This window comes from Miscanthus floridulus, chromosome 16 (assembly GCF_019320115.1).
Source record: "Miscanthus floridulus cultivar M001 chromosome 16, ASM1932011v1, whole genome shotgun sequence".
NCBI classification, from domain to species: domain Eukaryota; kingdom Viridiplantae; phylum Streptophyta; class Magnoliopsida; order Poales; family Poaceae; genus Miscanthus; species Miscanthus floridulus.
In genome coordinates, this window is record NC_089595.1 from 116734251 (window position 1) to 116751018 (window position 16768).

Sequence of the window (16768 nt, forward strand, 5' to 3'; positions counted from 1 at the left end):
ATCTGTTTCATTTCTGTTCTAAGGTCATTGCTACTTTTGCTAGATTTCTCAGGTATTGTAACTGTTGCTACTGCTGCATAGAAATTTTGCTGTACAAAGACAGTGGGAAGAAGATAGTGAAGAACTGAGCAATTATGCATCCAATGGACAGATAGAGCACTCCCAGGAATTCTTTATCTGCAAAAAAAAAAAAAGATACACTTGATGCAGCCTTAGTGTTCTGACAGTTTTGTTATTGGCACGATTCAGAGAGTGCTTGGATCAAGTATCAATGGGCAGTTGAGAACTAAGATGTCCAGCCGGATTGATTGCCCATGCTTGAGATTCAACCAATATGCCCAGCCGGATTCATTGCCCATGCTTGAGATTTAGGCGCCGAGCCTCCGGTAACTATAGAGTGAATCTGGTGACTAATGATAGAAGCTAATGTAATGTTGACATTGATTTGTTTTTTTAAGGAATGTATCTCACAAGCTAAGAAGATTCAGTAATTAATGTCCTTTTCCCCCCTGTGTTTGAGTACTTCAGAGAATTACCATTGCTAAGACAGCTAGCCCCTAATGCCATGTTCTCTAGAAATCTAGAGAAACTGGTACATATTCTATTTATTTTGCATTGATCATTGTAGAATCAGACTATTTTGCTACTTTACGATGTTTTATTTTGGTAATGGGACAGAAGAAAAAATAATTAGTTAGGTTTTGTATTACAAAAGTTATACACAGTTTGCAATTGGCAGTGCAATTTTTAAAAAACTTATTTTCACGGGCTCGGACAATTTTAGTACAAATTTATGGCCTGTAGCAACACGCTGGCCAATACCTAGTAGTGTAATACAGATGTGTGGTGGTTACATTGATGGGTCATAACTTTATAAGTGAATATCACAGAATTTCCCAGGTACATCAAAACAAAGAAATTGAGTTTACAACATAAATAGTTACTTCATGTATTTCAGAATTTATAATATAACAAGGCAATTCTTCTGTATTAGCCTTCTCATATGGTCACACTGTTCAGCTGTTTGATTTACTGCATAACAATGGACAATGTGCAATTGTGCATGTGTTGTGCAGGTGGCAGATGATAATGCCTAAATTTGGTTATAAAGGTATCTGCAGACAGCAGATGCCATAACAAAAACATTCCATTCATTGATTCAATAGTATGCAAGCAGCAGCAAATGGATCAGATGAGTTGAACCCTGTCTGGAAAATGTAAAAAACGAAAAATTTACATTTAACTCTGAGTTCCCTTTGACATCTACGGTCAAGTTCTTGTTCTGTCAATGGATCTCACCAAAGAAGAGGTCAGGTTTCTTTGTGCTAGTAGCGGAGACAGCCTGCATGAAAAAGTAACAGAGAGCATGAAAACTATAAGGAACAATATGATAGCCATGAATTCATGCAAATTATTCCAACATACTAACAATTTTCAGTACAAGCATGTAGGCAGCATTAGGAGAACACCACACACAAATACACACTATTCTAACGTACTCACAATTTTCAGTACAAGCATGTAGGCAGCATTAAGGGAACAATCAAATACCAAACGATTAATTGTTCCATCACACAAGGCTTACCATTTAGACCCCAGCATACATAATACCAGATTCCGACACATCAATGAAAAAATGCAAGTTGCAAAAGTTATCATGAGTTGAGAAACACAATTATGGTAACAGCACAACTGGGGAACAACACAGGGAACACAACTGAAGTGGCCAAATACATCAGATTCCTCCTCGTATACCTTCCTCACCCGACCAGACTTTAGATCAAAACTGAACAATCGAGCATCATACGTCAACACGAAAAAGACACCAACACCATGAGCAAAGCCAAGGGCACTACAGGAGATGGAGTCGTCATTGACAGGAAGCAGCTTCTCAAGCTCAATGACTCTAGTCTGTGTCCATCCCATGTCTCCGTTCGGATTCGCCTCCATTGACCAGAGGGAGAGTCTGGCGGCCATATCCACTCTTGCAAATCCCAGTTCACCATCCTCCGTCGCCATGAGCACAGCAGCACACTCAGAAGCTTTTGGTGGTAGGCGAATCACAGATGTTTCCCGTGTGGCCAAGTCAAAACTAAGAACCCCTATGCCAGAATTAGTCATGAAGTAGAGTGTGTTCCCCACAAGGGCAGTGGGCGCGTTGTCGACTCTGCACTTGGGGAGCAGAGTCTCCTCGCTCCAGGAGGCATCCTCCGATGAGTAGACGCGCAAGCACCAGCGCTGCCACTCAGTGACCACGCGAACGACGACGAAGGGCATGTCTTGGCAGTCGAGGTGGCCGTTGGCTTTGGACGCGCAGAGCACAGTAGCGTACCACTCGTAGCGGTCGCAGTAGCAGATGTCCGGGACCGATATCTTCCACCGCTCGTCGGTTGTTGGGTCCCAGACGACGAGGAAGACGTCGTCCAGGTGCTCACCCACTTGGAAGTAGAGGAGGATGAGGCCGTGGCGGGCGTCGAGCGCGACGCAGTCCCAGCCCCAGACCTCCTCCTTCTCCACCCCCTCGCAGTCGTGGAGCGCGATCAGGTCGTCGGCGTGCGGCGGGCGGAACGAGGAGGTGGGGACGAATCGGGCCTTGCAGCAGTTGTTAGAGAGTAAGCCGAGCAGTGGAGCTACGCGGTGGAATTCCATGAAACGGCGGCGGAAGCTGCGGCCGCAGACGATGCGGCACCAGGGCTTGCAGACGAGTGCGGCGCGGACGAGGCTCGCGGGGTCGGTCGGTGGGAAGCGGAGGAGGATCTCTCCAACGATGTGATCCGGCACCTCCTCCATAGTGCTTGGCCACCCAGCTCCGGGAGGCCACAGCGGCGGAGGTACAGGAGGCGCAAGCACGGGGCGGAGAGGGGAAGGGTTTCTGCGCTGCCTGCCTGCCTTGGACCCTTCCTGCTGCGCGACGCGAGCGTGAGATGAGGGCCCTCTCGTACAGCCAGCAGGGTAGGCCTTCCGTTCCATTTTGCCAGCAGGCCCAGGCACAGCCCACAGCGGAATGAGGCGGCGGGTAGTTCCATTTTGCTGCGGGCTTTGCTAGCAGGCCCAGGCCAAGGCACAGGCACAGCCCACGGCCCTTGTGTTGCTTTCTCCTCTCTCTCTCTCTAGAGGCCTAGAGGAGGAGGCCTAGCAACATTGCCCTTTTGTAGACAGGACAACAGAGCTTCAGATTCGGTGTGTTTAACAGAGCGAATCTGAAGCAATAATTCGATGAGAGAAAACGTGAACAGATTCAATGCTAGTAGTATTTGGGTCCACCACAAAATTCCACCAGTAGTTTGCAGCAACCATTTGCATGTGTAATGAAACAGTCAAAATTTTATCACCGGAAGAAAAAGACAGGCTAAATTTTTCAACAAAGAAGGATCCATTTTCTGATTCTATTCATTCATCAATAGCTTCCTTAGCCTCATAAAAAACATCACTCAACGGTTCCACTGGGGCAGGGACCTCCATCATTTCGAACAAAAATCCGTTCACGGGACTTGCTGTTAGAGCTTGTTGAGGAGAGATATTTATGGACCAAAATGTTCACCGGCTAATATACACTAGTCTGTTGTAAAAGTCTAGATGAGAGCATATGCATTGGGATGCGACATTACAGTTACAGCGTAGAAGAGCAAGCAGTGCACAAACATAACCTTTATTTGTTATTCAGAGAACTCTAGCAATTCAGGCAAGGTATTTGAGACAAGAAAGCGTGTAGGTATACTCGTTACACAACAAGAAGCCGTGTCTACATCTTCATTCATCAAGGCTCGGCAGATAGACAAACAATAGATTTATCTGTCAGAGGACGTCGATTGGATCTCGATATTGTTAATTAGCCTGACCTTTCCGAACCATGCTGCGACACAAATTACACAAGGGTGCATTGACACCAAATAAAGGTCGATTTTGAATCAATAAATATGGAACCGCTTGATTATAACATGTTGGTAGAAATGAATGTGCTACAACAGATGCCCTATCTCCTGTACTTTTCTACAAAAGATCTAATAAAAGAAGCATGTTCTTCTAAACATAGGAAAAACAATCTTCTTTCCCTAAATCCTGTCATATAGGGGAATGAGGTGAAAACAACAGCTCCAACAGACCCCTTTTCTCAATCTCTTTTCCTATATTTTTTTCTCAGCCCCGTCGACTTATAAAAAAAAATTCTTAATCCCTCAAAACCTTCTCTCAATCCCTCAGATAGAGGGAAGCAAGCAACCTTTTTTTCTGAATGCCCTTTCTCTCCCTTTCTGTCACTGCCATATCGGGCTCACACTGGTCATCTCTCACCGTTGCCACACCAAGTGAGAGTGCGGACAGCCGCCGCGCCGCCGCGGGGGCGAGCGCGGGCCACACCGCCTCCGTGCCGAGCGAGTATGGGCCACGCCGCTGCCATCGTGCCAGGCGAGCGCGCGGGCCATGCCGCCGTCGTTGTGTTGGGCGGGCATGCCGCAAACGAGAGAGATTGAGAGAGGAGACCAAGAAAGAAGAAGATGGTTTTAGAACATATCTGATGCAAATCAACCACCTTGTGTAACCTTGGAAACTGCGAATCTGAACCACAAGATGTTAATCCAATGGACAGGGTTAGAGGGAGCAGAGGTATTAGAAAAATGGCCGGCTGGTGGAGGGGCTTAAGCGCAAAATCTCACCTTTAACCCTGTCCATTGGATTGGCATCTTGTGTCCCAGATTCGTAGTTTTCAAGATTGCACGGGGTGGTTGGTTTGCACTAGATATATTCCCGACAGACATGGATAGGTGGGTCCCACTCAATATTCGCACCCTGCAATTTTCAGAGCTGACCAGATCGTCTATTCTTCTGTGTTCACAACTTCACATACAGTGACAGGTGATGCGGTCTGAATGTTTCAAATCAACATGCTAATCTGCCCTTTATTATACAACCCACGCTGGCTAACCAATAGCTCAGCCTATTTTGCACAAAACATCATTTCTAGGCACATCTTCAGCATCCACTGAGGTAGTGTTTGGATGGAGGGACGAGGTGGGATGGAACGGGACGGTCCTGGGACGACCGATGTTTGGTTGGGAGTCTCCCGGGAGCTAGGACGTCCCACTCGGGAATATTCACATGAGATTCGGGTTCACTCCGTCCCCTCAGATTTTTCGGACGGGCGCCGTCCCAAGTGGGACGAGGCGCTCGCTGGCCGGCGTGGAAGAAGAGAGGAGGGGCAAGGTCTGGCCGCGGCCAGCCTCAGGCGCCGCCGCCGCTGCGCGGGTGAGCTCCGGCCTCGCGGCAGCGCGGGCGAGTTACGGCCCCGCGCGGTGCTGAAGAAGAGGTCGAGGGTTTCCACGAGAGCGGCCACCGGTGCTGAAGAAGAGGGCGGCGGTGGCGACGTGAGGCTCACGAACGGCGCGCGGGAGAGGATGGGAGGAAGAAGGACGGGCGCGCGGGAGCTTTAAGATGGAGGAACCCAGCAGGGCGAGCACGTTGCCTCGTGGGCCGCCGCGCGGGCGAGAGGCACCGCCTCGCGGGCCTCCTCGTGGGTGAGCGCAAGCACGCCGCCTCGCCGGCCACCGAGCGCCGGCGCCTCGTGGGTGAGCGCCGCCGCCTCGCGGGCCGCCTCGTGGGCGAGCGCCTCCGCCTCGCGGGCCGCCTCGTGGGCGCGGGGCGAGCTCGGAGGAAGGAGGCACGGGGCGAGCTCGGGGGAAGGAGGCGCGGGGCAAGCTCGCTGGGGAAGCCAGGCGCCGGCGGAGGAGACGAGGTGCGCCGTGCCCATGTGCGAGACTCGAGTCCAGGCGGTTGGGATCGAAGAGATAAGGAGAGGAAAGAGAAAAGAAGAAAAAATTAAAAAAAACTGACAATTGGGTCCCACCTGTCAGTAGCTAATCCCACTTTTGTTGTCTCTGGTCCAAACAGAAAACGGGTTGGTCCCATCCCTCCTTAACCAAACAGAAAATGGAGCCGTCCCATCCCACGAATCAGAGTCAGGACCGTTCCACCCCACTTTGACTCTCAACCAAACGCTACGTAACTCTACGTCTCTGAACACCCTGCTTACTTCAAACATTTTACAAGGGGCACGCGTGACAAACAGAGCCATCATCTCCTAATCTTCAAAGATACTTCGGAAATAGGTGGGCTACCTCTAAAATACCATTAAATGCCCTGCTGCCCAATCTTTCCGCACTTGGAAAATTAGGCCCGATAACGCGGAACTATACGTGGACGTATCAATCAGCCAATCTAGGGGTGGAAGGATGTGGGGAAGAATAAGGAGTAGGAATACAAATGCACAAGAGAGAGAAAGTATAAACGCAGTTAGGGTGGTTTGAAAATAGCCCATGATTCCTCATGCAAAATTGTCTTCTATATTTTAGGAACGAGATTTTAGAAAGCACTCCCAACTTTTTTTAGTCACTTGGAAAACTCATTGATTTTACCAACTTGTTTTTTTTGGAACTATTAGAGATGCTTTTATATTGCAAGAGATGTCAGTAAACATAGTAGAAAATGGATTAAACTCCGCTCTTAAGACTTTCATGACAACCAAATGTCCTCAAAGAGTATGGTAAGATACATGAGTCTTCAGTGTCACCACATAAGTGGTAGAGCCAAAACTAAGATAACGCAGTCAGATTGTACAATTGCAAAAGACAATATCACCATACATATAGCACTAAACACACAAAAAAAAAGACTTTCATGACAAGGTAAAGTAAGTTCTCAAGCTATGAAGAGATACCGAGTTGTCTCTTCTTGCATACAAATCGAAGCCCCGAAATTATTCAGACGCAAGATAGTAGTGATGGATAAGATATAACACACAACCACACAGGGGGTCTGCAACCAACGAGCCAAACTTATACATTCAGAACACTACTTCAATGTTACCATCACTGCCATAAGACATGTGGCATCTTGAATTGTGCTTGATCATTTGGAGCTCCAATTTCCCCTTGCTGCCATTGCCACCGCTAATGGTGTCACTGGCAGTCCCGTGGGCGTCATGGACACATGGCACCACATCCACACCAGTCAAGACCGTGAAATATTCCTCCCCAACCGGATCGAATAATCATAGAAGGCCATGGGATTCAGTAAGAAGGCCAAAGGATTCGGTAGGGCACGGAAGAAGAACCTTGTGATGCAGAACCTGCCAGAGCCCAGGCTGACAAGCTGAGGAGGCTTTGGCTGCAGCTCCCTCCAGTCTCCAGGTGCCTCGAGCTCCTTCCAAGTGCCTACTAGCTGTGGCTGGGAGTCGTCCATGGTGGACAGGTCAGCAGCGCCCAGTTGCAGGCCCTCGGTGCAAATGCCAAACCACAGCTTCAGCTCCGGCACATATTCGACCTTGCCTGTGAAGCAGTCACCAACATGGCTCCAAGTGTGCGTCACCGTGTCCAAGCAGTAGGTGCCAGCGCCATCCGCCGATACGAAGATGACATGGGAGCCGCCTCGTTCGACCACTGCGTAACAGGTGATGTCGGGGCCCCTCCTGTGCTCGTAGTGCTTAGGGTCACAGACGAATGGCGGCGGTGGGAGGAGCTGCCTCTTCCAGGACTTGGACTCGCTGTTGTAGACAAAAGCCTCAAACTGATTGATCAGCTGCTGTCTGGCGTCGCCGTCTCCCTGCAGCTCCTCCTGATAGGGAGAACCCTCTAGGATGTAGAAGCTGCCATTGCCGTCGTCGTCGGTGGCATCAGCAGTGGATGGGAACGGGACAAAGCAGGGCAAGGGGGAATGCTTGGGCACGTGGAAGTAGGGAATGGTCTCCACTTGGCGCATGTTCACGTCGAAGAGGACAGTACGGTAAGATGGGTCCAAGCACAGCAGCTTTCGACCTGCGAGCGGCAAACTGTCCATATACCAGTAGCAGTCTACGATTGAGCATCGGAAGTTCATGATTGGTTGAGGAAGCTGAATCTCCCGGATCTTTCTTCTAAGCAATGATGAAGCTGCTGCCTGCCTGTGGTTCTTGCGATCGTCTTGCGGCGGCCATTCTGATTCAGACCTTTTTCCTTCCAGGGGCGGCAGTACATGTGTTCTTGTGCTGAACAGCTTGTGGCGCCTCGGGTCGATGCAATTCAGCGATTTGAATCCATCGATGCGGTTGTCCACGATCAGATTCAGAAACCGACGCGAGAGGCCCATCGCCGGTCGATTACAAGTTTCAAACCGATGCAGCGCAGCTCTGGAGAATGGAGGCGACGGGGCGGAGCTTCTGAATGGCAGCGGGGTGGTCTGGAAACGTTCGGATGGACCTCGCCCACCCTCCCGCCCCGCCCCCTGCCCATGGCGACGCCGGCGGCGCCGCAACCCCTCCACCGTCGATCCGCCTCCCAGAAGCAAGCCCGCCCCTTCCAGACTCAGATCCGAGCTCCCCACATCCTGATCTGCCGTTCCATGGGGTTGGAGTGGCCGTCCTGGCGCTCCATGGCGAGCCCGTGGTTCCCTCCGACTCTCGCTGCTCTCCCAATCAGCTCAGCCCGCCGGCCGCCACCCCGGCACCGGCGGCCACCCACAGCGTCGCTGCCACCCGGGCTGGTAAGACCTCCCCCCTCTGGCCCCACCCTTCTTCCCTGCGTGCGGCTCCGAGGGCCGCTCCAAGGCGCAGCGTTGGGCGGGAGGAAGCTGTTAGGTTTGATCTCTCACCAGTTAGGCGAACGGCCTTTTTGGGCCTTATTCTCGTGTTCTGATCGGGGGCGTCCAACCCTACATGGTTGGTGGGCCTCCGTCGCACAGCGCTATAAAGGAAAGGTGGGGGCCGGGGCTAGCAGTACGAGGTTCACCGCACCATCAGTCACCCCACCGACATCCTAACCCTAAACCCGATCAAAAGAAGGGATGCTGCCAGCGACGGGAAGCACCACCGACGCCGGCAACGCCACCTCGACGCACACGCCGCCGCCGAGAACGCCACAGCGCCGACTCCTCCCTCTCCACCGAACGTCGCTGCCGGCGCGCAGATGGCGTCCGTCAACGAGACCGCGGCCGGAGCTTCGACCACTACGGCTTTCGACGGTTTGCTACATCTCACTCCCCTTCTCTCTGCCTCTCATGTAAATCCCGAACACCTATTGTATTCCTATGCAATACATCCCGATCTGAAACGAAAGATACAACAATGGTACCGGAGCTAGGTTCCGAAAAGAAACTGGATCTGAAAAGAAAATAGAAAGCCGAACCCTAAGACCTAACCCTAATTCCCCAAATCAAATCCGATGAGGGGAAAGGGAATAATCTTGGAGAACTTGAATCAAACAAAAAAAACACGAATCGGGTTCAACCGAACCCTAACCCTAGATCCCCTTTTCGGGTGAACGAGTGAAAAGAAAAGAAAGAAGATAGAAATCGAATCAGAAAAGGGGAAGAAGAAAGAAAGAAGGGTCGAAACCCTAACCCTAACCCCAGTTTTTCATTCGGATGAACGAAAAGAAAGAAATCGAAAGCAAAGAAAACCGAATCGGCAAGAACGAATCCTAACCCTAACCCTAGTTTTTCCATTCGGATAAACCCGAAAAGAACAACTCAAATCAGAAAAGGGGAAAGTGGGGCTAGGGTTAGGGCGCGTGCTCCCCAACGGGAGAAGAAGCCGAGCCGGGGGGGCGCTGGCTCGCCGGGCTCGGCCAAGGAAGCGTCGTGGCCTAGCCGCTCGACGGCGGCGTGCTCACCCGTTGGGGAGCATGCGCGCCGGCGAGGGGGCTGGCGACGGCGCAAAGGCCTGCTCGCTCGTCGCGCTCGCTCTCGGCTGCGCTGCGCTGAAGAGAGAAGAGAGAGAGCGGCGAAGAAGAAGAAGAAGAGAGAGAGAGAGAGAGAGCAAGCGCGAATGCGCTAGGGTTTCCACGGCACCGGCGCGGCGTTGGGTTTTGATCCGGCCGAAGACGGCGCGCGACCGTCCGATCAGATCCAACGGCCGCGGATCCTCGGGCCGTCGCCGGCCCAGGCGGGCGTGAGCGCACGCGGCGCTTTGCCGGCCCAAGCCTAGGTTGCGGCCTGGGTGCGGCCTGTGCGCGCGAGGACAGCTGGGCCGAGCCGGCTTTCAGCGCGTCTTGGGCCGCGCTGGGCTGAAATGAAAGAAGAAGAAAAAATTTTAAGAAGAAAATTTTTTTATTATTTTCCAGGAGCAATTTTAATGCATATTTTGATGAATTTGAATGATTTTGATACAATTTTCTGTGCAAATTTTATCCAACGATATTTTGCTCAGAAAACAGTGAATTTTTTAGTGCTTCTAGAAAATAATAATATGAAAAGATTATTAATGTTTCCGCTGTGCATGATAATTATTGTTCTCTTTGATTAAATTTGAACCAACGGGATAATTTAATTTTAAGAGAAATGAATTTCTGATAATTTTGATGCGATTATGATATTGTTATTTTTTGATCAACGTTGTTAATAACAATATTATAATTTTTGATCCATGAGAAATTGTGCATTAATTTACTTCTGTCCAACGGTGATGTAAAATGTTTGCATGGATGAATTATAAGTTTTAATTTGACCAACGTTGAGTTAAAGCATGAAATTTTATGTATAAATGTTTCTTACTTACTCTGGTGTGATTTCAGGAGGCAAATGCATTGTGAACATTGCCAACATCCCGACACTCAATGGAACCAATCACCGTGTGTGGCGGGAGAAGTATGAATTGGAACTTGCGTTGGGAGAGGTCGATTTTGCCATCACCTCACCGTGTCCTACTGAGCCAGAGGACCCGATGAGAGGTGACAATGAATCTGACGCTGATTTCGCTGCTCGAAAGCGTGATCATGCTGAAATAAGAATGAAATATGACCTTGAACATAGGCAATGGACTCTCTCCAACCGCAAGTGCCTGTTGGTAGCCAAAGCCACCATAGAAGAACAGATAAGGGGCTCAATCCCTGAATGTGCTACTGCCAAAGAATATCTTAAGAAAATCAAGAGTCAGTTTACTGGGTCTACCAAGGCCACAGCAAGTTCACTGATTAAGAAGCTTGTGAATGAGAAATTCACTGGTGGTAGCATAAGAGAGCATATTTTGAAGATGAACACTACGTCATCTAAGCTAAAGGAAATGAATTTAAAGGAGGAGGATTTCCTGATTCATTTGATTTTCGCTTCTTTGCCAAAAGAATATGACACCTTCATTGTGAACTACAATATGCAGCCTGAAAGATGGGGCATAGAAAGACGCATCTCAATGTGTGCTCAAGAAGAGGAGAGGATAAAGTCCTCACAAGGTGAATCTGCTCATTTTGTAAAGGATAACAAAAGAAAGAACTTTAATGGCAAGAATTCTAAACCACAAGGGAAACCTAAGTGGGATAAGGCCTCTTCCTCCAATTCACAGGAAAAGAAACCCCAGGATTCTGAGAATCAGCAGTATGGTGGAGCTGAAAAGGATCAGTGTAAGCACTGCTTCAAGAAGGGACACTACAAGAGGGATTGTCCAGACTTCCTAAAATCTCTGCTAAAGGAAGGTGATGAATTTATTATATTTGTAGATGAATCCCTGTATTTATGTTATGATAAATCCACTTGGTGGGTTGATTCAGGAGCAACTACTCATGTTGCAAATTCCTTACAAGGGTTAAGTGGGACGAGAACCTTGCAAAGAGGAGAAAGAACGATTAAAGTTGCAAATGGAGTGCAAGCCAATGTTGAAGCCATTGGAGTTTTTTCTTTAGAATTGAATAATGGTTTTGTACTTAGACTTAAAGAAGTACTTTATGTTCCCTCTTTGCGTAGAAATTTGATAAGTGTTTCGAAACTTGATGATGATGGAATTGATTGCCATTTTGGTGATGGCAAGTGTAAGATACTGGTTAATAATAAATGTGTTGGTCTTGCCTTCTGACAAGACAAGCTTTATTTATTATCTCTTGCTGAGAATGCGAACAATGTATGTGATGAGAATGTGAATGATTCCCCATCTACGGATGTAACTAAGAAGCGGAAGAGAATTGATACTGTCTCTTCGAAATTATGGCATTATCGCTTGGGCCATATTTCGAGGGGGAGAATGGAACGATTGGTTAAGGAATCAATTCTCCCGCACTTAGAATTTTCAGATTTAGAACAATGTATTGATTGCATCAAAGGAAAGTATGTCAAAAAAATTAAGAAAGATGCCAAACGAAACACATAAATTTTAGAAATAATCCACACAGATATATGTGGTCCTTTTCCTGTGAAAAGTGTGGATGGTTATGACTCGTTTATAACATTCACAGACGACTACTCTCGTTATGGTAATATTTATCCAATTAAGGAAAGATCGGAAGCATTGGATAAATTCAAAATATTTAAAGCTGAAGTTGAAAATCAGCACAATAAGAAAATCAAGATAGTACGATCAGATCGAGGTGGAGAGTACTATGGGCGACATACCCCATATGGCCAAATTCCTGGACCATTTGCAAGGTTCCTACAGGAAAATGGCATAGTTGTTCAGTACTCCACACCGGGGGAGCCCCAGCAGAATGGAGTGGCTGAAAGACGTAACCGTACCTTAATGGATATGGTAAGAAGCATGATGAGTTACTCCACATTACCGATTAGTTTATGGATGGAGGCACTGAAAACCACCATTCACATACTTAATCGAGTACCAAGTAAATCGATGCCTAAAACACTGTATGAATTATGGACAGGAAGGGAACCCTCACTTAACCATTTGCGTGTGTGGGGCTGTCCAGCTGAGGCAAAAGTGTTTAACCCAAACATAGGAAAGTTAGACTCCAAGACAGTCAGCTACCATTTTATTGGCTATCCAGAAAGATCGAAAGGATATCGCTTCTATTGTCCTGACAGACATACGAAGATTGTAGAAACAAGACACGCTGTGTTCTTGGAGGATAACATGATCAGGGGGAGCATGGTAGCACGAGAAATTAGCCTACAGGAGAAGCGGGTACATGTACCCACTCCGATGGTTGAAGAACCATTCTTCACGCTACCTGCTGCTGTTGCACCGACAGTGCAGGACACTGTAGTGCCAACACCTGTTGCAAGTTCTCCCGTGACGACAATGAATGAACATGAGGAACCTGTCCTTGAGGGACCTATCCTTGAGAAACCTATAGAATCAAATGTTGCACATGAGGAAGAACAACAACAGCCCAATGTGGAACAAGTGCCGGAGGCACCTAGAAGGTCTCAAATAATAAGAAGATCAGCTATTACTGATGACTATGAAGTTTATGAAACATAAGAATGTCAGATGGGGGATGATCCCACCTCATTTGAAGAAGCCATGAGAAGCGACCACTCATCAAAGTGGCTTAAGGCCATGGAAGATGAATTGAAATCAATGAGTACCAATAAAGTTTGGGACTTAGAAAATATTCCTAAAGGAGCCAAAACAGTAGGCTGTAAATGGGTCTACAAAACGAAATATGACTCCCAAGGGAATATAGAAAGATTTAAAGCGCGACTTGTGGCGAAAGGCTTCACGCAAAGAGAAGGGATTGATTACAATAAGACGTTTTCTCCAGTCTCATGTAAAGATTCCTTCAGAATTATAATGACACTTGTAGCCCACTATGATTTGGAGTTGCATCAAATGGATGTAAAGACGGCTTTCCTAAACAGGGATTTGGAAGAAAATGTTTATATGGCACAACCGAAAGGTTTTGTCGTAAAAGGAAAGGAAAATATGGGATGTCGCCTGAAGAAATCAATCTACGGATTGAAGCAAGCTTCAAGACAGTGGTATTTGAAGTTTGATAGAACGATAAAATGTTTTGGGTTTGAAGAAAATATTGAGAACAATTGCGTTTATGCAAAGTTCAAGAATAGAAAGTACATATTCCTAATTTTGTATGTGGATGATATCTTGCTTGCTAGTAGTGATATCAATCTACTAATGGAAACGAAGAAATTCTTGAACTCAAACTTTGATATGAAAGATCTCGGTGAGGCCTCGTTCGTTTTGGGAATAGAGATTCACCGAGACAGGAGAAAAGGGGTTCTAGGATTATCGCAAAAGGCATACATAGAAAAGGTCCTGAAGAAATTTAGTATGCATGCGTGCAGTCCTTCACCTGCTCCTATAGTCAAGGGCGATAGATTTGGGGAACATCAGTGTCCCAAGAACCAATATGAAATTGACCGAATGAAAGCGGTACCGTATGCTTCAGTTGTTGGAAGTTTACAATATGCTCAAGTGTGTACACGCCCTGACTTAGCTTTTGTTACCGGGTTACTTGGCAGATATCAAAAGAATCCAGGAATTGAACATTAGAAATTAGTGAAGAAAGTCCTGCGTTATTTGCAGGGTACGAAATATCTCATGCTTACGTATAGAAGATCTGACTCCCTGCAGATAGAGGGGTATTCAGATTCTGATTATGCGGGAGATGAAAGAAAATCCACGTCAGGATATGTATTTACTCTCGCAGGAGGGGCTATATCGTGGAAAAGCTCTAAACAAACCGTAACTACATCCTCGATAATGTATGCCGAGTTTGTAGCATGCTATGAGGCAACGGGGCAGGTGAATTGGCTGAAGAAATTCATACCCGGATTGAAAGTGATTGATGATATAAATGAACCACTGAGATTGTATTGTGATAACAATCCAGCGGTACAGTACGCTCAGAACAATAGGTCAAGTGGTGCTGCCAAACACATTGACATAAAGTACTATGTTGTGAAAGATAAAGTTCGGGATCATATAATAAATCTTGAGCATATAAGTACAGAGAAAATGCTCGCGGATCCGCTCACAAAGGGCTTACCACCCAACGTGTTCAGAGAACACGTAGCCGGCATGGGTTTAAGGGAAAGCCTATGATTCCCGAACATACGAAGGGCCCAAAGAAAATTTACATTTCAAAACGGAAAAGTATATTGTGGCTGTTAGTCTAACGGCACTAATTGCTGTGACGATGGAACAGTTCTATGCACTAATCTGTGATGAAATAGGATGGAAGCAAGAAAAATATGAATTGAAAGTTTTGAGTATGAAATTAAAGAACGAAGAATAGATGAGAGATCAAGGGGGAGAATGTTAGGTTTGATCTCCCACCAGTTAGGCCCAACGGCCTTTTTGGGCCTTGTTCTCGCGCCCTGATCGGGGGCGCCCAACCCTACATGGTTGGTGGGCCCCCGTCGTACAGCGCTATAAAGGAAAGGTGGGGGGCCAGGGCTCGCAGTACGAGGTTCACCGCGCCGCCAGTCACCCCATCGACATCCTAACCCTAAACCCAATCAAGAGAAGGGGCGCTGCCAGCGACGGAAAGCACCACCGACGCCGGCAACGCCACCTCGACGCACACGCCGCCGCCGAGAACGCCACAGCGCCGACTCCTCCCTCTCCACCGAACGTCGCTACCGGTGCGCAGATGGCGTCCGTCAACGAGACCGCGGCCGGAGCTTCGACCACTACGGCTTTCGACGGTTTGCTACATCTCACTCCCCTTCTCTCTGCCTCTCATGTAAATCCCGAACACCTATTCTATTCCTATGCAATACATCCCGATCTGAAACGAAAGATACAACAGAAGCCCCTCTGGTGACTCCGGTTCGTGCTGCTCGCCAATGGCGTCTCCATTCCCCTTGCTGGACGTCGCCACACGCCCGCTGCCGCCGCTCCACCAAGCATTGCCACCGTTGGAGCACGGGCCGAGGCCTAGGCGGGTGCTCTCCGTCGTTGTTGCTCAGGCCGCGACGACCGGGACGGGCGCTCGGGCCGGCGGCCTGGTCGGGGGTCGACGCCGACCCAGCCGCTGTCGGCCTAGGAGCGGAGGACAGCAGGTCGCCAGCGGTACCGGACGGCGCAGGCGGGTTGCGACTGATGCTGGCCGGCGTAAGCGGGGCGCGTGTGGTGCTGCCCGTCACGTGCCGGTGCACTAGAGGCTTGGTCCCGGCGTGCCGTCCACCTCCCGTCGTCGGATCTCGTCTCCCGACGCTGATGGGTGGCGCGAGGTACTTTCGGGAGCGCAGGTCCCTGGAGGTGGCGCTGGCGTTGTGCGAGCGTCTGCACCACCCTATCTCAATCTAGAGGAACAAGAAAGTGCTAGTGGAAAAAAAACGCAAGCAAAGTCAAATGGTGCCGGGATCCCTGCGCCGGACCCTCCCGAGATCCCGGCTGCCGTTGCTGCTAGCGTGCGAACAGGCTCTTGCGGGTTGGATAGCATCGACTTCCTGCCTTCACTCGAGCCTACCCACGCTGAAAGCTGGGATCCGATGCGGACGGAGGAGCAGCTCGCTTGCAAGGAGATCGTGGATCGGCGGAACGTTGTGGCGCTGAACCCTGTGCCAGAGGTGGGGGACGCGCAGGTCTCCTGGGTGTCGTCATGGGTGAGCACGCTTCACGATGGCGAGGCAAGCGCGCATGCTGACCAGATGTGCGCCCGATCTGAGCTCCCAGTTCCTTCCGACGTTGGGCCTCCGGGGCCCGACGATTGCTCTGCGGGCGAAGAGGTCGTTGTTGGAGACAGGCAACCGCTCGCATCCCCTATTTTGAAGACTCGGCCAAAGTTGCGCAAGGCAAGGACACCGGCCATGGCGTCGCCACGTCGAAGTGCACGACTCGCCAAAAAGAGCAAGTCCCGTGCTGCTAACCCCACGGTGCAGTGCAGACGCAGAACGTGATGATGAGGCGATGGGGATTGTCGGACACGCAGCAGCAGCTTGACCATGAGGCTTTTGACGCCCTCCAGAGCGTGTTCGCCGAGCCAATGTCTCATTCCAAACGTGACGCACTATCGGCTCTACTCTCCACTGATCTAGTGAACGTGGAGATGCTATCGGCACTCTCCACTGATCTAGTGAACGTGGATGTTTTTTGCTGATGAGATGTAGCCTTCACGAC

The 16768-nt window shown here is 49.1% G+C and overlaps 1 protein-coding gene and 2 pseudogenes across 1 annotated transcript; 1 reads left to right on the top strand and 2 right to left on the bottom strand.

The window, feature by feature from the left end:
* Positions 1-1531: 1531 nt before the first annotated feature.
* LOC136514101 (uncharacterized) lies at positions 1532-2888 on the bottom strand (annotated as a pseudogene).
* Positions 2889-6808: 3920 nt separating this feature from the next.
* On the bottom strand, positions 6809-8208 carry LOC136514460 (uncharacterized; annotated as a pseudogene).
* An 11-nt stretch (positions 8209-8219) lies between these two features.
* On the top strand, positions 8220-8660 carry LOC136511354 (lysine-rich arabinogalactan protein 19-like). The gene has a single exon (XM_066505446.1). It carries the CDS (start codon positions 8220-8222, stop codon positions 8658-8660), a length of 441 nt encoding a protein of 146 aa, XP_066361543.1.
* The last annotated feature ends 8108 nt before the right edge of the window (positions 8661-16768 follow it).

Coding starts and splice junctions, on each gene's coding strand:
- LOC136511354 (XM_066505446.1), top strand. CDS start 8,220: ATGGACCTCGCCCACCCTCCCGCCCCGCCCCCTGCCCATGGCGACGCC.